Source organism: Amblyomma americanum, chromosome 2 (genome assembly GCF_052857255.1).
Source record: "Amblyomma americanum isolate KBUSLIRL-KWMA chromosome 2, ASM5285725v1, whole genome shotgun sequence".
Classification (NCBI taxonomy): Eukaryota; Metazoa; Arthropoda; class Arachnida; order Ixodida; family Ixodidae; genus Amblyomma; species Amblyomma americanum.
The window spans coordinates 33,680,211-33,703,359 of record NC_135498.1 but is presented as its reverse complement, the minus strand read 5'-3'; the positions used below and the strand labels follow the sequence as shown (position 1 = coordinate 33,703,359).

Here is a 23,149-nt window from a genome sequence, read left to right as displayed (position 1 = left end):
AAGTCATTGTGTAACAGCAGGCGCGAACTGAGTGTGACCCCGCTCGCCTGCCCCCACTGTACCCTGTTCCGCCACTTTCCACCCAACACTTCCTCCTTACTCTCTTGCACTGCTACTCCTTGTCTGCCTTTTCATTCTCGCCCTCCCTTTGTTATCATCCTTCATCGTGCTGTTCGCTTTGCTATAGCTTTGCTGATTATGCTGACGATTACGATGCACAAACCAGGAACAGATGCTTTAGAGCTGCGCTCTAAAACTTGTCAGACACGTATTCCAGCTGCTGGCAAGTGACCCGTTGACACTGCGCCACAATCACACTATGTCCACAGCAAGTGCAGTGTGAACGTGCTGGTGACAGGCGCTTAAATTTTGTGAACACTGAAGATCGCAGTAGGTTCTTTAAATCCCTCTAGAAGGGACTTGAAAGACTAAAAATCCCTGGAATTTTTTTATCAATCCTTTACAAGCCTGATCTCAACATACTCAGTTGATTTCACTCTCCTAGGACACTCATTCTTGCTTAAAACTTTGTTACATTTAACTAGGACACCCGCTGTATGGTTAGTTGCAGTAAGGTGAGTTGGAAATCGCACAGTTTTCTTGTTCCAGCATTCCAGTCTTTTGGGAATGCAGATTTTATTTCAAAGATAAAACTTTATTGCCCTAGATGTGTATCGATAGGTACAAGTTCACACACCAGTTTTTGCTGTCAAGCCGTTGACCTTTCCAAATTTTTTGGTTACAAGTGGCTTGACGGACGATTTGCATGGTGCAGCATCAGTACAAAAAACCCAAGTAAAACATGTTTTTTACATCCTGGAAATACTTAGCTATTGCTTCATGCAAAAATTGCTCTGGTTAAATGTGGTGTTATTTTACATCACATTTACATCTCCAAATCATCATTCAAAAGGCAGGACTTGGGTTGGTTGTAAGGACGCTGCCTCAAAAGATCCCGGTAAATCGGAGGAAAACACACAAAAAAATGCACATGAAGCTATTTACAAAGAGCCTTGCTTTTCACACCGTGGAAGACATAAATAACTACTTAACGCATATTTTCAGAAATTGACACACACAATAACTCAGGCTACTGCTACACACCTGTAAGCTGACACAAAACAGTTGTGATCTGATAAAAATGTGAGCTTTGATTCAGGCTTGTTGAAAGTTACTTTCTGCGATTGTCTAGAACAACAAACATTCCTTTATTTCAGGACATCAGTCATTGGGCAGTTTATGTACCGTGATACTGATAATGAAAGGATTTATTTTGCGAGTCAAATGAAACTTTAAAATCCTGGGAGCCTGCAGACTGAGCCACAGCCTTGCCTTACAAACCTAGCAAGACAAACAGACATGCTTGTTTCAGTCGGTTATTCTACTTCGTGAGTTGTTTGGCAAGCCTTACCAGTAGAAAAGCAGTTTGGTTTGTTGGTTGATTTGTGGTTCTTCTATGTTGTGAGCTGAGTGCATGGGTGGGCGTATGTGACATGCAAATGTGGTCTCTATGCCTTTGCATAACTTGGATATGTGTGCAGAAAACAATGGGATTGTTTCTGAGAAGTGTTATGTTTTCCTGCATTTAGCTGCAGTCTCCAGTAGTTCGTGAATGTGGACCTATGTGTGTTTTAGTCGAGGCAGCTTCTCTGACCCTTTTTGCAATTCTGTTTTATTTTTACACTTTCCATAGCTTTAAACAGTAAAGCCATTGCATAAGAGTGCGTAAATATCGGTGCTTGTGATAACTCCTGCTTAACATTGAAAAAAACTTTGATGAATTTTTAGATTCTTCCTTCTTTGTGAGTGGCGTTAAATTTCTTTCAATCCACTTATTCAGACAAAAGGAACAAGCAGTGTTCTGTACGCTAATAATTGACTTGTGAAAAGCTAAAAACGTGAGTCTAACTCTGTAGTATTCTTGTTATTTCAAGACTACCATTATGTTGCGGACACCTCATGATTGCTGTGCTTGCATTATAGCTGACAAAAGGCATTTGAAAAATATTTCGGCATGTCACAGTAGAGTAGGGTTGTGCGTGCTACATAAAATGACAGTGAAAGTAAGGTATTTGCAGTTATGTTGGCTTTGCCAATGGGCATGAAAAATGATGCGTGAGATGTTGAGATGGACAGTGTATGTGCAGGACAATGTGGACTGTTTAAGAAGATACAAGCCATTTCAGAAGTTGCACAGCGCCAAATACAGTGTGCTTCAGCTGCAAATCACCATGTTGTCATTCAGTTTGTAATCGGGAGATTCGGTCATGCACTCTATCATTTGTAATTGTTGCAACAGTGGCTTATTTTGACCAAAGATGAACAAAGCATTTTCACTATACTTTTTCGCGAGAGAACGAACAGCTGCTCCAGTGGCTCTTTTAAATGCATGTCTCTTTTGAAAGAAGTGGCGTTATTAAGCTGCTTTGGTATCAAGACCTCTTCTACAATGTTTAAGCAGTGGCCGCTGTGGGACTCCCTGGAAAAGTCAAAAGCGAATGGGCTCTTGATGCCTAGTCTAGCAGTCAACAAGCCATGCGTAGAACATAGTGCGCCAGGATTTTCCATAAAAAGCGCTGACAGCATCAGTTTCACAAACGTGGCACGGCAGCGCAGCAGTTCGTTTGCACATGCCAAACAGCTTCGCGTTGTGACTGTGCTGTCCTTGTGATGTCATGGCCATGTAGAAAAAAACCTCTTGCTGTGGTTGGGGCAGGATGTTGGGTGCTGTGTGGAGAGAGTTTTGTTGGGTGGAGGATATGCCGCAATCAGCATGTCTCATTGCACTGAACTCCAAGCGACGTGCATGTGCAAGCCTTGCACTTGCTGCTGAGTTCCCGCACCACTTCGTTGACACCGTAGAGCCGCCCGTAGATGTTGCAGCCTGCGGTTCACAAAAATAAAGCGCATTCATCATCAGCATCATCATCGGAGCAGCAGCATCGGCTCTGTTATGGCCATTGCAGGACAAAGGCCTCTCCTACAGGACCTCCAATTAGCCATGATATGCATTAGCTGCAAGTGCTCTAACCTGACAAACTTCTTAATCTAATATGCCTGCCTGACTCTATGCCATCTCCTGCTGCGTTTTTGTCTTAGTATGGCAACTCCATTGCCCCAAGTGACCATTGATTATCCGTCTCTTGCACAAGTAATCACAAGTAATCACATGAGTCTTGCAAATCATTTTCGTTTGGGCTCCTGTTAGAGAAGGACAGATGGAATATGAAGAAAGGTTTTGCATCTCTGAGATGATCAGATAGCTGTTGAGAATTATTTCTCTTCACTTTTGATTTCGGCAAGCAATGCTATGTATTAGCTTACATGCGTGGAACTTAAGATTTTCTTGCAAGGCCTTAGATGAGTGCCGCCCCGGTGGTTCAGTGGTTATGGCGCTCGGCTGCTGACCCAAAAGATGCGGGTTCGATCCCGGCCGCGGCGGCCGAATTTCGATGGAGGCGAAATTCTAGAGGCCCGGGTACTGTGCGATGTCAGTGCACGTTAAAGAACCTCAGGTGGTCAAAATATCCGGAGCCCTTCACTACGGCATCCGTCAGCCTGAGTCGCTTTGGGACGTTAAACCCCCATAGACCAAACCAAACCAAGCCTTAGATGAAGGGTCATTCATTCAAAAGAAAAAGTATAGTTGTTTTTTTGTTTTTGCTCCTACAAACAAAGTATGTAGTGATTTCAGTTGAGCAGACTTGTGCAGTGGAAATGTTTCATTGGTTTCATAGCTCTTCAATTCAGTTCAGCCCAATATGATCTTTCTCTTTTTAAAAAAATATACATATGGCTGACTGTTTTGTTCTGATTGTGCGTCAACAGCCGGATAGTGGTTAGCATGCTGGAACTAACCTGAAACCTCGAAAATGTTCCACAGTTGGCTGCTGCTAGGGGTCTGAGATGTGGGTGGCTCAGCCGTCGTCGTCGTCATCGTCGGAACAGGCGTTGTCTCTTCGTAACTGTCTGGTTCTTCTGTGCCATGCAAGTGAGCAAATCTGTCATGTGTTTTGTGTGGAGACTGTCTCTGGAGCAAGTATGGCTTGAGCGTTGGTGAATTCTTGACAGAAAATGAAGACGTTGACAGCCACTGGGGAGTGCTTTTGCGGCCCGTGATCTGAGATTGAGGAGCTGCATTGTGTCCTCCTACGAAGCCAAACTGTCCTGCGGGTGGTCTTGTGGACCAGATGTTCACTGTGTACTGCTGGACCTGGTTGTCGGGGCCTGGCGTCGTCTCAGAATCCGGAGGAAAGTAGACATCCTCAGGACCTGCATTGGCGAAACCATTTCTTGTTTTAGTTCACCTTTCTCAGCCATGAGCACTGTGGTGCTTTGATTTCAAGCATTTTTTCTTGTTTATGTAATGTGCATACAAGACACAATTTAAAGTGGCATTGAAGGCAAATTGAAGTTGGCTCTTATTGATATAGTACTGCATTCTAATGACAAAGGGGCGAGTTTTACTGAAAAAAGAAAAGCTTTCATGAGCTAGAAAAAGTCCGAAAATGAAATAAGGTTATCCCCGCCACCAGGCTGTTTTTGAAAGCAAGCTGCGGCGGCACCAAAACATTTTTAGAGCACAGCTCTTATGCACCCTGTTAGTGGGTTGAGCCGCATCGCCGTCACCGTTGGTGTAACAAAGCGCAAAGGTAGGAGGGTGAGTTCGGTCTGATTGTGCCAAGTGAATGAAACTACCGCCGCTCGCTCATAGATGGCACTAGAGCAGTGCGTGCTGTGCACGCCATTGGCTATCACCACTTAATGTGTGAAGGTAGGATGGCTAGTGGAGGGGAGGTTTGTCTGGCGGCATGCGCACCGACATGCTACCTCCTTGCAGCTGTGTCATGCTCCGCCCGTGCGGCACACAATAGATTGTCCATGATGGCCGTACCACCCATAGCATAGTCTTCCTAGTATAAACCGTATGCTTATGAACCAGGAATTGGTGCAGCAGGCTGAACATATCTCCATCCATTTCTCTCACCACAAAGTCTCCTTCATGAGAATCAATGACTGCGAGAGGAATTTTACTTGGAAGAAAGAGTGTGTGTGGAAAATAGAGTGCTTTGTAACTGTACATACATACACGTATCTCTAAAATTCTTTACTTTAATATATCGCAAAATCATAACACCTACAGAGCTGTGCTCAAATTTCACATTAGAATTTTTTGCGGGGCTGATCGCTGGGGCTTGGCCAGACTGCCATTCATTTCCAGAGAGTGATCGCAGGGTTGTTTTCAGTCTTCCAAGTTTGAATTGAATGGTGGGAAAAAAAATGCTTTACTTTCTAATCCAATTTTCTCAGTAATAAATGCGTCTTTTGGTACCGATCAAAATTCAACATAGCCAGAAAGCCAAACAATCAATTTTTACAAAAAAATTTGATGGAATTGACCTCAATGTCTGTTTAAGTATGCGGCAAGCTCCGCCCACATTCATGACTGCCATCCATTGTTCCTCTGCTGCAGTCAAAGAGTCCTTTGTTAAAACTTTTTGTTACCCAAACAGGAGGCTAACCACGAGACAAAATTATTACCACATGATTTTTGGTACTTAGCCTTGTTTATTAGAATCGAACACTGAAACACCAATCTCATTACTGCATTGATTGATTAGCACAGTAATTCAGCACACAGCTGTTCATGAGCTGTTGTTATGTGACAACAGCTGCTGTGTTTTTAACTTTTATCACCTTTAGTTTTCCTGAACGGCGAAAATCTTTCTCTTGATCATTCTCTTTATAGCCCAGAGGGAGATAAAGTAATCCAAAAAGAGGCAGAGAAAACCAAAGAAGTATAGTGGAGACCAAAAGAGCTACAAAAAAGTGCTGTCAGCCTCCAACTATACTATCAGCTGAGAATGTGAGAAGTGGGACGAGAACAGCCTGGGTACCTGCTCAGTATCCAGTAAGTCATTGGTTACCACACAGGTTACCTGCTGAAGGGGATAAAACTTAACTGTGCTGGTGTTCAAGATTTAAAATGATTGTGTGCCAGTAATTGAGCATAGCTTATATAATACAACATTCCTTTTATTTATGAGTGCTTGGACAGAGTGGACCAAAGAGAATCACTTGGTCATGTGCATGACTAGAGAGAGGCAGTCTATGCCCCTGTTGTTATCATCACATAACTGAAGTAAGGATGCAAACAGGAAGCACAACTAGATGCCATTTACACTTGTGCCACCTGCATGCCTGTAGCATACCAAGAATTCTAGAAGCTCCTTGTAAATTATTCACCAAACAAATTGTGCTCGCCGATTGTAGTATCAGTCACAACATAACTGTTACTGCAATGGCTGTGACTATCTGTGGCATTTGATAATAGAGAGAAAGCATTCTTTAGATATATATATTGAAGGTTACAATTCTTCATGGACTGAGTGGGCAAGCTACTTTGAATGCCTCAGCATTTCATAATATAACTGTAACACTAAACTGTGTAGAGGATTAAGCTGAGATTACCAAAGTATGGGGTGCTTGTCACACAATGGTACTTTATTTATGAATGTGCCCTACTTCCAGATTATTTTGCATGTCTTATAAAATTTTCTTTGTGTGTCTTACTCCTTGCCCATTCCCTGTTCAATAGGATGTGAATAATAGCACTTTGTTTATGTGGGTGTTTCAGATGCATACAAGACTATTGCTCATTCATGAGCATGTATTCATGGCACAGAGGTACAGCCTTGTATTGTTTTTCATCGCGCAATGACTTTTAATTGCAAGTAGAGCTAGTGTATGCCACAAATAGCATGAAAAGGGGGCAGTGAGTACAGGGGAAGCTGCAGAACTATCTGTGCATTGACTTATGACAGCACTAAGGGCTTTGTATATGAAAGGACACAGCTTTGCAATTTGTAGTGGCTATTAAATTAGTGACTGTAGAACACTTTTACTGCCACGATCTTCTCACATAACCTTGTAAGCATGGCTGCATGCTAATGCTTTGCAGTTGTAGTAGGGGTCTACTTAGCATTTGTACTCAAGGACTTCAAACTGTCATGGATAGCAAGCTTTGAAACTTACGGCAGGTATATTTTGGGCAGCAGAATCCAGGGACTGCTTCGCTTATGCATGCTGGTGACGGAGGCAGCGGGCAGTTCTTTTGCTGGCAGAGCTCACGTCCATAGTAGCATCGACAGAGCTCACAGGGATTATGCTTCTTGATCAATTCCCCATTAGCAAACATATGGCCATCCACAAAGCAGTGGTCTGAGGAAAAAAAAAATAGAGTAGCAAATTAAGTGTGCTGAATAGTAACTGCAGAAGAAGAAATATGCAGAAATTCGAAAGACATACAAACTAAAAAGTCAGCTAAGGCTTCCTAACTAATGGTTGCCTTTGTGTTCAGCCGTTTAGTTGATTTAGAAGTTATGCCAGGCCTTACTTGTGTAAGTCTCATCAATTTGCTTGTTAAGTTGTTGCAGTGCTGAACACATCAGCTTCATTAAGGCTTAAAAAGGTTGCGTCTTCTACCCAAGACGTCATTCTTTACCGTGATAGGGTGGTTCCTAGAGTAAATAAATAAATATAAACAACTGATATTTTACAAGATATAATTGTCACATTTTTCATGAATCGCAGACAGCTTGTGAGAACTTGGTCCCGGGAACAATTTGGTAAAATGTTCAGACTGTTAATTGCGCGAAACAAAATGTCTCGGTGTTGAGCCCTTGGCTCCTCTGTGAAACCTCTGGAAACCAACAACGAGGAGCACAAATGCTGTCGAAGCATTTGATGTTTTTTCGCAAGTCAAACTCTGTATCCGCTGCGTTAACGAGTTGAGTTTGTGAAGAAAAGATGTTTAGGTCATATCTGAAGCTCCGGAACTCGGCAGGTGTCGGCGTTTGAATTAGTTTCCAAAGTGCTGTCTTTCTGGAGAAGCAGCCATTTCTGTTTTCTGCCGTGGTTGGTACTGTGAAAGTGGAATGTGATACAACGCAAAGCCACATTCCTTCTTTTGGCAGCGTCCAAAGGTTCGTTCACGTATGGGGACAAGAAAGTGCAAAAGGGACTTTGTTCACAAAATATAGTGCTCAAGAAGTGTTCGTAAGCTGAGATTTTAACTGAATTCACTAAATATTGAGCTCATAAAAAATAAGTTGTTCACAGCAACTGGTGTCATATACAGCAGTCACAGGTCCTTCTCAGCTCAAGCTTGATCTACACAAGCTCAGCAGAGATGATCTTCAGCACCTCCTTGACACTGGCTGACTTGGCATTGGTGCCCGTCTGTCAGCAACTGTTTTTTTTTAAGGTGCACTACTGTTCTGTTTCTGAAGTGGAGCATTGTTATTGTACAGTGCATGCTTTGTATACATCTAGAAGCATTCACAAATAAGTTATCTTCAAGTTCAGCACATTTGGTTGCTTTCTCCGATTCCAAACCACAATATATAGCTGTGCTATGTTGTTCTGGACCAGATGGAGGTGGAAAGTGCTTTGATACTAAACATGACAGAAAGACCAAACAAGATTGTGTTACCTGCACTTACTGCAAATGGGAAAAAAATGTTAGTAGGCTTAGAGGTGCCAGCTGATGTTCCTGTCAGTTGCTATCGCAATAGTAGTATGATGCCACCGTGGAGCGCTCACATTCGGTCTGAGGTGCACAGTCTGTTTATTCCTTTTGGTCAGCATGTGTGCACACTTTTGGAATGCTTTAGTGGGTGAACTCACCTTCAACTGTGTCTCTGGGGTCGGTATTCACTATCCTGGGGTAGGCACCTGTGTCGTTCGCCAATGAGGGCTGTGTTGACGTTGCTGGCTTGAATATGGCATCCTCTGCAAGGAAGGGCACAATTCTAAAAGTGGAGTGAAGTGCTGGCTTCTCTGAATGGCTAATTATTTCACTTGCTCCGTGACTGGGAATTTGGGTTTGCACAGTGAGAGAAGCCTGTGACTCGAAGCTCTCTGTAGATGTCGGGGTAGCACTCGCTGTTTGGTTGTAGTTTGCATACTCGGCAGAATGTCGTAAAGCTGAAGAATCTTCGGCAGCGGTCCCCATTGGAGCCCATGGTGCATTGTCCACTGGTGGCTCTGTAGTTGATGTTGTGCCACGTTCGCTTGTGCCATTCTTGTCTAGCAGGATGAGGGAGAACACATTAAAGGAGTTGCTGGGCGATACCTTGACAGTCATCACGTTTGGTTTGGAGAAATCAATGTTTGGAGCAGTGATTACCTCAGGTTCTTCACTCTTGTGTGCTTTAATGATGTCTGAAATGACTTGTGTAAGCTCAGCTGGAGACTTGGCCTTGTCGCCGGAGTGTTGGATGCTCTTGAAAGAGTCTCCAGATGAAATGGCTCGGCTCTCTGCCTGCCCCGGCAAAGGCATGTCTTGAACATCTGTGACTCCACCGTCCATTTGATGTTCTGGATAGACGCTAACAATAATTCCATCTTCTTCTACATTTCGGTACTTGGACTGGTTACTGTTATCTATAGAGACATTGAGTGTGTTCCCAACTCTCACCTTGATTACGCTTGTTGTGATAGCTACTTCTTCAGCGGGCTTTTTGTGATCTGCAGTTTTATTCGTTATTTCGTTGCTGTCTTCTGTTTTGTTGTCTTTGTGTGGCTCAACAGTAGACGAGGAGTGATTGAAGAACATTTGTTTCCATATGTTGTTCTCTGTTGCGTTGTCATTCTTGGTCGGTTGCACAGTAGGTGCTGACCGGTTGAAAAACATCAGCTCCCAAATGTTATGATCTGGTCCTGTTGTTGTTTCTAAGTTTGTGTGTTGTTCTTGTGCTTCTTTAGTCATGTTGCTGGCTGTAGTTGCATTGATAACTACATCTTTGGTACCTTGAGATGTGCTGTACACACTCATCGTTGTTGCTGATGTGGTTAGTGTGCTTAAACGTGCACTGTTATCCTCAGTTGTGAAGGTTGCTGCAGGGCTTGGAGTAGTCGTGGTATATTTGCGTACGTCGTAATAAATGGGTGTCAAATCCTTTGGAGCAATGCTTATGTGGGGACGGTTTTCAGTTCCAGGTGCAGTGTTGTCCTGATGAGATGAGTCACTTTGTGTCTTAGAGTTTTCTGCTGTTGAGTTTACTGCTTTGTTCAGTGTAAGGGACTTCTTATCAGACGGTGTATCTGCATCTAATGAAAGAGCAGGTTCATAGTGAACCTCTGCTGTTGTGCTAACTTGTGTGTGCATGTGAGAAATAAGCTCTTCAGAGCTCTCTTCCCTGAAGGAGGGTGGTTTCCCGTAACGGGGCCTTAGGCTGTCTACTTTGCCTATGCTGGACTCTGCTGTTGGTCTGTGGTAAGCTGGCACAGTTCCGTACACTGGCTGAAGCGTGTCGTTTTCTTTCACTGGATAACGAGATTCAATGACGGATGCTCCTCCCAGTGAAGTTGCATTGTAGAGGTGCGCTTGGCCATAAACTGGTCTTAGCTGGTCTGTCTGGGGGCTGCCATCTACAGCTTCCTTCTTTTCATCATTGCCTGTGAAGAACAGGCGGTCAATAAGGTCTGAAAAGTGCAGTCCTTCTTGTGGCATAGCAGGGACGCCCTTGTTTGCGTTATCCAAGAAAGGGCTTGGTTCCACAGGCCTGTCCAGAATTGCGGAATCGTGCTGCAGCTCTTTTGTTGAATTAGTTGTTTGAACTTCAATCTTTCCTTCTTGTAGGGCTAGTGATGGAGCTACTAGTTTGTTTACTTCTATCTTACCTTCAGTTTGGTTTTCCTCATGTTTAGCCTGTGATAACACCGGGCTGTAAACTGGAGCTTTTGTCTGTGTTGGGCTTTCTGTTGTGGTACTATGTTCACTAGTCCAGACTTCAAATTTGGAATTGCTAGTGTTTGCTGCAGTTGTTGGCCTTGGTGAAGAAGCTTCAACTACTTGTGTTGTTTGAACACCTTCCTTTACATTGTTGGCTACAGAGAGAAACACATCTTTCTCCTTTGTAATCGGTGTTGGTGCAAACCGAGTAACTGGCATTATAGTGGTCGTACGAGTTGGCGGTTGCGTGGCCTCTTTGTGTAAGACATCATTCTTGTCTACGATGAATGTACGATCTTGCGAAGCTGTCTCTTGCGTCGCAGGCGGCCTGTATGCAGGTTGGGGCACTACATTGTAGTCTGAAGTGTCGTCTGACTTCCTTGACAATGGCTGGCTGTCTTTATGGTCATCTGACAGAGCTTGTGCGTGGTGAAGATGTTTATCGAGACCAAGTGCCTTGTAGTCATCTCTGTGCAACTGTGTCTTATCTGGAAAACAAGAAGTGCAATTTCTGAAGGCAGTTGCATATTTTTTCTGCACGCTCACAAGAGTCACTTTCTGTGACAAAAGCGTACAGCGCACAAAGGAACAAGGACACAAGAAAGGAAGACACATGGGACACACGAGTGCTGGCTTACAACAGGAATATAAGGAAGAGCATTGCCAACATCACGCATGTGTAGCAGGGGGGATATTCATGTGATAACGCAGGTACAATAGCTTCTTGTGAGTAAGGACAATCTATGGCTTTGACACGCAGAGAGCACCAGATTGTTCTATCATTTCTGCTTCAATAATTTCTTGAGTTAGTTGACATCTGCTTTTGGTGACACTGCTTTTGAAAAACACTGATAGAGTACAAAAACTTGGCTTTAATCAAGAAAGGTAAGTATTTCTGATATGCATGTCACAACTAGCTGGCTATTCAGTAGCAGTTTCAGTAGGTCACAGAATAAAATTTGTAATAAAGTGCTCGAACCAGGAACTCAGTGAGACGACATCTTTGAAATTTAGTGCCATTGTTGTGAGTTTTGAGCCATTGATCTGCAAACTCAGACAGATCGTTTCAGATCGATAAGGTCTACCTCCCAGCCAGGCACTGTCAGCTAGCATAGCGTCATCTGCTCAGATTTGTCACTGGCTTACAGCCATCGGTTGTTTAAATAGGTTTTTCTCTGCTGCATGTAAGGACACTGACGACTTTTGGAACCGTAACTCAGCTACCGTCATTGCAAAACTGTATATAAAGAGCATGAAGATGTCATGTCCTGGCTACCATGACGGTTAAGCGGCATGTTCAATAGCTGCCACGGACTATACGTGTTGCGTGAACATGACAACCAAGTTTTTAGAAATAAACTTGTGCTCATGTTTTTGTCAAAGGGCCTGATCACCTTTGACATTTTGTAACCACTGTGCGACTTCCTTCTGCAAGGGTAGCTCTTAATACAACCGCCTGTGTGTTAGTTACTGCTACATGATCTGCTCGTGCTAAAAGAGAAAGCCAGGATAAACTCTAGGTCGGCTTTCATACCCAGAAAATAATATTCGCTGAAAAAAAAAAAAGCTGTATTCTGAAATAAACACAGAAAAGTCTGCAAAATTTTCAAAAAGTCGAAAGTGAAAAGTCTAACCCCTAGTTATGACAACCCCATGAATGTGAATCGAAGTTGACGTACACTCACTTGCAGGGGTGTCAATCTCCTTTACCTCTGCTGGTAACATCAATGACAGTGCTAACGTATATACAAGAGCACATAAACTGCATGTGTTGAAGCACATATACCTGATAATGAGATGTTTGTTTCTTCACTCCATACAGAATTTTTGTGTTAAAACGTACTTAGGCTGTGAGGTTGGGTTACTTTGCTGTTGTGTTTTTCACATAGGCAGGCATTACTTTCCAGAAAAACTGACTACATGCTGAATAAAAAGCAAGAATTCAGCCTCATTATTGGCTTGGTGGCAGTTTCATATGAAAGTGAATTATATTCTATTAGATGAACTGAATGACTTCAAACACCCTGTTCATGGTGTGCACCTTGCGGAGTAATGAGCAGTCTGTGTGCTTGGAGCGTCAGTGTTCTCAGACCTGGTGCTTCGCATTGCAGGATTAGTGGGGATATTAGTTGAGAACACAGTGCTGAGAGGCTCGTACTAGTAGCCATTGCTTGCAGCAATGTAGCTTAGTGTACTTAAAACATGTGTATTAGTTGGTACATTCAAATTGATGGCTTTCACTTACTGCATATGTATTCAGTGGGACAGCAGTGCCCCCGCGGAATGACAGGGTCACAGTCCAGCGCCACAGGTGGGCACTCTATCCGTTGGCAGGTTGGTCCACGAGGTGAGCAGTAGCAGGTCTCACAATCTGTTGTGCCCGGAATCGGCTCGCCAACTCGGTACAGGTTGCCCTTCTTCCAACAGCCTGCAGTGGATGAGAGATACATGCAGCGCAAACATACAGTACCATCAGCACATGCAACCACTCAGAGCTCCAGCCACCAGGGAAGAATCTCGTGAGCTAGCTGTAATTTTACTAAATTCACGTGGGTGGTCATTCGGGCTTCAAATTCTTAGCGAGACTTATTAACCCTTTGCCCGGTAAGATTTAATTCATGTTCCCCGTGTTCCTGTGTCTATAAACTGTCGTTGAATGGTTTTTTTTTCACAGCGCAACGTGATTTTTTCATGAAAATGTGATATTGCACGTAGTTTTGTTAGTCTAGCATTGAAACTATATCACCAGTACTTGTTTAAAAAAATGCAATGTATTTTTTTTTCTTTTTGGCGAACCGAACACTTACCGCCGAGGAAGCTTTAGATTTATTTTTCAGCCTCCCAGATGACTACGCTAGTGATTCTTTCACAGATTCTTTGGACGACGATTTCAATGTGCCCTGCTCGTCAGCCCTTGCTCCCGTAGAGACATCAGAAAGTGATGAGAAATTCATTAAAAAATTCGAAAAAGGAAAAGACAAGGCAAGAAAATGCATGCAAAGGCAATTGAGAATGATGAATGATTGGATAAAAATGATGAGGGGGTCCCCAGTCAACGGGCTGGATTGCAGGACTGCCAACCGAAATTCCTGACGCCATCACAGAGAAGCTGCCCACATTTTCATCAAATCTTAAAGTCCACAAAGCAGCGCGTGTGATGCATTCACACTGTATTTTGATAAAGTGTCTCAAATGATAGTACAAGAAACAAATCTCTATGCTTCTAGCCCAGCGATGGGGCCGTGTGGGTGAGGGCAGCGGAGGAGTGCCGAATTTTGAGCATGCTAAAAGTGACGAGCGGAGAGAACGATGCGAAGACACTGAAATTCAAATTTTGACTGGTGGTAGCTCAGATTCTACAAAACGCACTAAAAAATTCTTGCTTCGTGAAGCGACGTTCAATAACATCCCAGGCTTACCGTGCAACTCTATTGAATAGTGTTACAGGGGATTTAAGAAACAAAAGAAAAGAAATACCTGAATCTGGCAGCACCCCTATTTGAGACGTTCAACATGAGTGAGAGAGGACTTTTTTCTTCAGTCAAATTCGAGGAGGTTTTGACCCCTAATGGCAGGAGTCGGCCAGGACACTTTGGGACCTGCCAGCTGCCTGGGCTTGAGTTCTTTTTGCTTATATGGGTCCAAGCTGAGCATCAGAAAATTCGAACAGTGCTAGACAACAGGACCAGAAAGAGGAGACAAACACGGTGCTGCATCAGAGCCTGCCATGTTTCTTCATTTCTGATTGTCTCTGAATTGCTTTCTAAGTGCGCACATATCTATATCAATGAGATCATGCAGTCCCCATTATTTCATATGTTTTCCATAAGGCCCGTATGTAAACCATACGCAGTCTGTACGGGTGACACACATGACAAACCTAAAGGTCATACAGATGCCATATGAGGTCATGCGTATTATGTGAAAATCGTATAGAAACTATACAAATAAGGCCTGTGCATACTTCGTATTTCCATAGGGGAGGCAGTGGCTTGGCCTGGCCCTTCAGCACTGCAATCTAGGGGGTCTGGTCGATTGCTCGAGGACACCTTGCGACAGGGGGCATTTGTTACTAAAGCCATCGTCGTCGCTTCAGCGGCGGTGGTTGTAGCGATGCGCGTCTCTTCTTTCAATGTTTCCTCCCGCATCTTTTCCGCTCTTCTCTATCTGCACGTGGGAGTGATCGTGGCTCAGCTCAAGCGAGCAAGTCAGTCAGTCCTAAAACCTTATTATCGGTACTGGGAGCGATGCGTTCTGTCAACCCACGATATGGCCCTCAGTCAGTTCTGAAGGGAACCTCGTGAGTTCTGTAGGTATTAACCGGACTGATTTACTCTAAGTGGACAAGCCCATGCACTTTGCTTTTTTATTCGGTCTACATGTGGCAGTGATTGTGGCTCAGCTCGAGCCAGTGGACAGGCCCGTGCACTTTCCTTTTCATCCTTCCTTCAGTCGCAGCAACAATTGAAATTCTCATAATGCTATATGCGCCGCTCTTGCGAGACGTTTTAATATAGGGTGCCACCGACCCGTTTCAAATGGGATGAATGCTGTTACCATCCTTCCAGCCTTGGCAAAATGCAAGCTAGGGCACTAGGCCACTGCACCGAATATCGTTAACCTATATAGGGACACCTCTGGCGTCAACTTAGAACTGTTTCGGCCGCTGCGGTGGCTCAGTGGTTATGGCGCTCGGCTGCTGACCAGAAAGACGCGCTTTCGAACCCGGCCGCGCCGGTCGAATTTTGATGGAGGCGAAATTCTTGAGGCCCGTGTGCTGTGCGATGTCAGTGCAAGTTAAAGAACCCTAGGTGGTCGAAATTTCCAGTCCTTCACTACGGCGTCCCTCATAGCCTGAGTCGCTTTGGGACGTTAAACCAAACCAGAACTGTTTCGGGCGCCAGGATCTCAAAACGAATGAGCTGCGCTCCCTTTATTTGGCGTCTGGCTACGTCAGTAAAGTGTTTCTTGTCATAAAAAGGTTCGGGCTCTCGGCTACTAAGTCGGAGTTCCCGGGTTCGAATACGGCGGCGGCGGTCGCGTTTTGATGGTGGCGAAACGCAAAAGGCGCCCGCGTGCTGTGCGATGTCTATGCACGTGGTGGTGGTAGTGGTTTTATTAAAAATAATAGTAAAAAGGAAGGAAAAGATTTTTGCTAGCCCCGGCATCTGCCATCGATACTGAAGCACCTGAGCTGGGGCAGCGGAAATAAAGGACAGCAGGCAGAATGGAGAAATGAAATGAAAGAGGTGAGGGGACAGGAATAGAGGACAGGGGGAGGTCAATGCACGTTAAAGGTCCCCAGGTGGTCGAAATTACTTCGGAGCCCTCCACTACGCCACCCTTTCTCTCGTCTTTCACCGCCATCTTCCTTCCGTTACGACGCCGTTCGGGTGTCCGCCGAGATGCGAGACAATTACTGCGCCATTTCCTTTCCTCAACCCCTCCCCCCCCCCCCAGAAAAAAAAACTATCAAAAGAAAGCTTCTAGATGTGACATTTAATAATAAAAGCTGGGAAGTGCGGAGACGTAGCCAGCGCAGGGGCAGGAATGATGACAGACTACATGTTTTAGCCTTCGAGCAATAATAATAATAATTGGTTTTTGAGGAAAGGAAATGGCGCAGTATCTGTGTCATATATCGTTGGACACGTGAACCGCGCCGTAAGGGAAGGGATAAAGGAGGGAGTGAAAGAAGAAAGAGGTGCCGTAGTGGAGGGCTCCGGAATAATTTCGACCACCTGGGGATCTTTAACGTGCACTGACATCGCACAGTACACGGGCGCATTAGCGTTTTTCCTCTATAAAAACGCAGCCGCCGCGGTCCATTTTCTAATAGCCTTCGAGCAAGATATTAGAAAATTGGCTAGCTGCAGGAAGTCGTCTGCGACCATATATCGCGCCGCACTCGGCCCTGGATGGTTTCACTGTCGAGCGTTTTATCGAGGTTACCATTTCAGTGTAATGAATTCATTCATTCATCCATTCAGAGGCCCGTGTACTGTGCGATGTCAGTGCACGTTAAAGAAAGATTCCCAGGTGGTCGAAATTTCCGGAGCCCTTCACTCCGGCGTCCCACATAGCCTGAGTCACTTTGGGACGTTAAACTCCCATAAACCATTCATTCATTCATTCATTCCCGCCAGGCGTCGTCTGCGCATGCGTTCTCAGTGCCATGATCGGGTTGATCTCGGCACTGGCGGCGTTCAAATTGAACTGTTTTCACGTGCCGTAACGTCAGCAAGAGTGGATTTTGCTTACCCTGGATGGGAATGACGACCGGCCCCTCAGTCGTGGTCGACGTCGACGTAGTTGTGGTGGTGGTCGTCGTGGTGGTAGCAGCCTTCGTCGTGGATGACGGTAGCGGCGTGGTTGCGTTCGGCCCTTGCGCTGAGACGAATGCAATGAGGTAAGCACAGTGAGCCGCGCTAACGACCAGAGCGGCTAGACTAATGAGTTTTCGCGGCATTTGCTTTATCTGCGATGCGAAACGGGAGAAATATATGAAAAGGGCTCTGACGCGCAGGCAGCTGCAGCGGCGAAGTGTTAATTCTGTTTAAAGGAGGAGAACCACTCATTCGTTCAAAAAAAAAATAAAGATCTGGATATCTGCCAAAATGGGCATTCTTTTCCGATGAAGAGAAAGTTGTATCAGCGGCCAGGTGAGTCACACGGTAACGTTCCCACCGTCCGCCATGCTGCCAAAGGAAGCTGCTCGTGCTTACGATAAGTTCATCGATATGCTGTGAGCGTAGCCCTGATTGTGAAAAGAAAAGGAACCTGCGCCGTGAATAGCTGGGCAGCGGTGATGAAAGAGAAGCTTATTTACTCGGAAAGTATGCCAGATAAAGTGAAAACTGAAATTGGAAGAGGCGGCACTAAGGAAATGGGTGCGGTTAGGCAATCATTACGACAAGCGAAGCGCTAAAACCAGCAATAAACTCGCTTGATGTTGTGCGTGGCACGGATCCGAAGAGTCAATGCGTATGCGACGTTGGCTTTTGCTTCTCGTGCTGCCTGCGGTGACCTCATTTCGACGAAAACGAATTGTCGAATCGTTCGATTGCTCACACCGTTCTCGATCCTTTAGAATTTCGTTCTGGCATGCCTTCGGATTAACAGCGGAAGTTACCTGCTTTCCAGGCGTCTCTGCCCTAGACTTCATGGTGCAACTTTCGTCGGATTTTATCAGCGTATACATTACTCACATTCAAGCCTCGATAACTGCATATTCGCTCGCCGTTTTGTATAACCACTCAGACCTCTCGCTGTGCACGGGCCTTCATGTAATGTCACAGTGCGCCTGGCGTCGCATTTGTGCACCAATATATGCACTGGCACCGCTGTGGTGCGCAGGCGTACACACTGAGCACAAATACTCCTATATTGGAGCAAAAAGGGAGTAATCTGTCCTCTGGTTTACTCCCTTTTATAGAAGGAAGTGCGCTAGAAGACAGATTACTCATCTTTTACTCATTTCTGTTTAAAGCGTACTCTAGTATACGTACGAATGTCCTGTTGGAAGGTTCCAGTAAAAGAGTGACTGATGGGGAGTCAGTACCGCATGGCAACAAACTTCGCTGCATGCACAGTTGCAGCATCAAAAACAATAAAATGCTAATGCCAGTACAAGTGCCCTACGTTAGGTCTTCGTGACAGCCTTTTTTATACTCCTTCGGTAGCAAGTGTAAGTGAAGCAAGAGCTCCATTAGCTGTCTGCAGCGTAGGCAATTGCGACGCATACAAAGCAAGCTGGGCAACAATAAACGGACGCATTATCAGTATCAGCGCCCCGGGGAAGTCGTATTCCGTTGCACAATTGCCGATTCATGTTGGAGGCAGCGGCTTTATAGTGTCGCTTTATCGTCAGTGACACCAGAAGTAATCCTCCTCGTTTGCCCAGCACACTGTTCCATTGTGAGCGGCTTAGAAGTACTCGACGACGCAGTCGATTCATGAAACGGCCTCCTAGTTTCGTCTGCGAACAGTAACTCACTATGTCCGGAACGCTGACTAACCACTCGTTCTTTCGAGAAGCTCGCCCTTGTGAAATGACGTCGTTTGAAAGGTACCTCTGACATGAGCGTAACTGTCCGAAACAAGAAAAAAAAACGTTTTGCGTGGTCTGTAGCTTTAATTTCTCGCTCAAACTAAATTGCAAGTTCAAAAACTCGATACGCTTTTATCTTTCGATATGCCTGGTTATTGTCGTCACATGACCCTTTAAGTGACAGCAATTATAGGCTGTTGCATAGTCGGTGAGAAGCTGTCATCGAGACACCCGTGGTCTATTCTGCAGAAATTAAACACGACTTGGAAAATATGAATAGGTGGAGGATCCTGGCCGATGGAAGGTCAACAATAGCACTGTTGGTGTCTACTTGCAAAGAATGTTCATTACCATTAGTAAGTGAAGAACAACCGTGTTTTTATTAAGCCTGCGTGTTCCAAAATGTTCCTATAGCGCTCACTGTGGTGTTCTCATTCGCGTTGTCCTGTTGGTGCATAATTTGCCTTCAATATCAGCATGGTCCTTCAGTGAGAATACTGCCTTATCAGGTACAGTGTTGCAACAGCCAAGTTGCAATCGTTAGATTACAGAATTAGACGGAAGGCGCCTCAGATCATTGCTTCCGGCTTAATTTTAGTTCTGAAGACCTGTGGCGTTTACGGCAGCACATCTTTAATTATTAAGGCATATTTATGGAATTAACGCTCCTGGACTGATCCTTCCGTTTCTAAAATGATGATGTGATTTCACCTTGTCCCCTTGTGACCGATTACTTTGTTCTTTTTGAGCAAATAATGTCGGCAAATATGCCACAGCGGTGCAACTACAGATGTAGATTTCGTGGCGGAGTATATTCCCTGGTGAGTCATAGAATATACAGGGTGGGTGGGGCGGAGTACGACTTCCCCCGAGACCTGCAGCTACGTGAGGTAACGTGAGGGTTAGGGCCAGCATTAGTTGCGGCAGTGTGTGTTAGTGGCGTGCGTACTTACTGCAGGCATAGCTGGCGGGGCAGCAGTCGTACTGGCTGGTGAACTGCGGTTCGCAGTCCTCCACCGCCAGATGGCACTTAGGCTGGACGCAGCGCTTTAAGCCGCGAATGCAGTAGCAGTAATTGCAAAAGTTGGTCGAAAGCATGGCCGAGCCCTCGGCGTACAGCGAAGCCTCGTCCAGGCACGCTGAAAGCACACAAGCGCGCAACGAGCACTCGTTACTGTGCGCGTGATGGCAGGGTTTTAGCACAGCGAAGACGCAATAGCGTGAACCATGGAGGAAGGAAAAGGCAGGAGAGGCCCTTAAAACACCGTGGCCTAGGAGAAAGGCGTGGCGGAAGACACGTGGTTCTGAAGGCCATCTTGTCCGGGCGTTCTTAGTAGCGGGCGTTAACTGTGTGCTACGGCAGGACCGTCTGCAGCGCCCCCAGGCGGCAGATCCGTGGAGAGGAAAGCAAAGAGCTTCTAAAAGAATGATAACTTGCCCGGACGCTTTTCTTGCTCTGTGTCCTGGCGCGTAGCGGAATGGCCGCAAACGACGTAGTTGCTATGGCGTCGTAGTTGCCTCTCACGTCTCCTTTTCCTTCCTAAATGGTGTGAACGATACCCGACCATACGACTAACAGAAGCAACAGGTCGGCAGCGGCTACGAAAACCCCTTCGTTACATGCAGCCACTGTTCCTGTCCAGATGTGGTACGAGAATCCATCTTGATCTGGTTGGACTGTCTGTCAATAAACTGAGTCGTTTCGATGGGCACCTCTTGGCGACAGCCTGTTGAGAACTAGTACTTCCGAAATTCCTTGGTTTTTGCTGCCGTAGAAAGAGCTTTAGCACTCTACGATTACATGGCTACAAAATTTTGTAGTAGCCATGGATGCATGAGAAAAACGAAGAATGAACATTTTTATGCAAAGTTAAGATAACCATTACGCGTGTTCATTACCAATGATACTTTCCTAATCAAATAATCAAAAGGGAATGTACTAAAACTTGAATCAGCTCGTTCACGACAAGTGGTTCCTCGAACCATTGCATGATGCTGTTTCGCCTGTTTTCTTTCATTTACATCCGTGAAGAATAAGTTATGTGTTCTTTTTATGCAAAGTTAAGATAACCATTACGCGTGTTCATTACCACTGATACTTTCCTAATCAAATAATCAAAAGGGAATGTACTAAAACTTGAATCAGCTCGTTCACGACAAGTGGTTCCTCGAACCATTGCATGATGCTGTTTCGCCTGTTTTCTTTCATTTACATCCGTGAAGAACAAGTTATGTGTTCTTATCCAGGGCGTAGGTCTTCAAGACCGCGATATATGTTAGTTACAAAAGCAAGCTGTCAGGTGCAGACGTTGGACAAAAATAACAATGCATTACAAGCAGGCTCGCTATAAGCAATGCTTTATCTGATTGCTCTTTGTCTAAAAGCGTCATTTCCCGCAGCTAAATCCTTAAATGGTTGCTACTCAGTCGAGCTCCGAGACTTGAACGTTCTGATAACGGCGTATTATCTTTTACTAAGGCCGCGAGGAATGCGTGATGAATTTCATACCCCATTTTTGTATTGCTAGTCTTTTTCTGACTTATAAACGACTGATGGCCTTAATTACGGAAGTTTTAGTACGATACTCAAGAAGTAATCTTCACTAGAAAATACTTGGGGCGACGTCTGTACACAATTAGCGCAAAAAGCCTAAGGATCCAGCTCGGAGCAAAGAACTGTGAACTTTGCTTTGCTTCTGTAGTAACGAGAAGAAGCGCCGAATTGAGTCTACACGGCACTATATATATAGGCGGAAATTGAGAACAAGACACGTGCGCTTCTGCATATTAAGCTCCTTCTCGAATGGCACGTCTAGCAATTTTTCATTTAAAGGAAGAACGAGGACATCGATTTATGAGCACACATTTCTCTGCTTCATTATGAGCTGTACAAAAGATTGCTCATCGTTTCATTTGTCTGGAGACTTCCAGCCTGTTCTTTAAAAGTGCGCCGTTGAAGCACGCACACAAGAGTTCGCCAGCATTATTTGCCCAAATATACCTCGCAGCGATTAATCACACCGTGCGGAATGGAGGCAGTGCAGCGTCTCGTAAACATACAGCGTGTGTGCTAAAAGGGTTCAAATAAGACATGGCAGGCTCGGCTGCTTTTGAAAAGAGGGCCAAAGAAACGAGCGTTTGCGGCACGTCTGCCACGACTGGGAGCGCCTGAGCGCTTTCATTAGTTCCTTCCTTCATATATCAAGCACGCGTGCGAAGCAGTGGTAATTTATGACTTCTTCGGCGAATGAAATTGTTAGCCTCGAACTTCTCTAGTACGCAGTGCTCTAAAATGAGCCGTTTCGGCGACTGCTCGCAGACGGCGGCATAGGCGATGAATTGAGCTGCGTGGGAGTGTATATATATATATATGGTTCAGGTTTCCTGTAAGAATGGTTCGCTCCTGAAGGGGCGTGTCGCGTGTTTTGGGAGCAAACCGATTGCTTCGTTGGGTTAACAGATAGCGCATTATCGACGTAAATAAACAGCTGGTTTGTATACGAAACTGCGCTGTTTTCTGCCTTTTGGAGCAACGTTCGCGATCTCACTACCATTTTGTGTAATACTGGCTTCTTGTGTTTCACTATTATTGCGATGAAATTTCTGCAGCTGTTTGAAAACAATGAAGTAAACAAACGCATTCTACTTCCATCCTTCGAGTAACGAGCACGACCAAGATTATTGCGTGGTCACGGTAGCAAATTATATTTGTTGTCTAGCTTGCAATGAAAAACACAAAAAACAATGTTTCGATTTGCGATTTCAAGTTTTGAAGTGCAGGCGGTCTAGTTAGCCGTGCGCAAGCTGTTCAAGCGAGCAGTAAGTCACTGCTTAGGCCCACTCGGAAGTACCACTCCCCTTACAAAAATTTCTTTAGACAGTCCATAGACCCTCCATAGACTTCTGTCTATAAAGCCTGTAGGCTATAGCCAAACCCTAGAGAAGGGTCTATAGGCAATACAAATCCTATAGACAGTCTTTAGACAATCTATAGATTTATGGTCATACACTTTTAGTAGACTTTTGTCTATAGACTATGAATAGACAAAAAGAAATATATCTAGGAAGGCAACAGAGCCTACAAGAACTCTATAGACTGTCTATAGACAATTTTAGTAAGGTTCGAAGTCCCACTCGGAATCCCACTCGAAGTCTCACTCGGACACTTCAGTGCTAGCACTATGCATTTATCGAGACGCCAAAGACTGGTCGAAGGGTGGTATATATGTTCTGACGCAACGAGCTAAATAGACCCTGACCTATTGTGACACGCATTTTTTCTTGCATGTGTACGTGTGTATGTGCATGCCGAGGCGTGTGCGAGTAAAAACATCTCCTAAAGAATCTCCTTTTTGACTTCG

General features: G+C 44.9%; 1 protein-coding gene across 2 annotated transcripts in view; it reads right to left on the bottom strand.

Moving 5' to 3' along the window:
- Positions 1–424: 424 nt before the first annotated feature.
- Positions 425–23,149, bottom strand: part of LOC144120946 (uncharacterized) — a 209,660-nt gene continuing 186,935 nt past the window's right edge. The window contains exons 14-20 of one of the 2 annotated variants that reach the window (XM_077653772.1): positions 19,742–19,927; positions 17,000–17,128; positions 12,984–13,166; positions 8,689–11,226; positions 7,036–7,221; positions 3,859–4,272; positions 425–2,884 (exon numbers count right to left, since the gene is read on the bottom strand). In XM_077653772.1, the coding sequence (XP_077509898.1) occupies positions 2,769–2,884; positions 3,859–4,272; positions 7,036–7,221; positions 8,689–11,226; positions 12,984–13,166; positions 17,000–17,128; positions 19,742–19,927 (3,752 nt within the window). In that variant the 3' untranslated portion in view covers positions 425–2,768. The remainder of the gene's footprint in view (positions 2,885–3,858; positions 4,273–7,035; positions 7,222–8,688; positions 11,227–12,983; positions 13,167–16,999; positions 17,129–19,741; positions 19,928–23,149) is intronic. The other variant, XM_077653773.1, reaches the window with a different exon arrangement.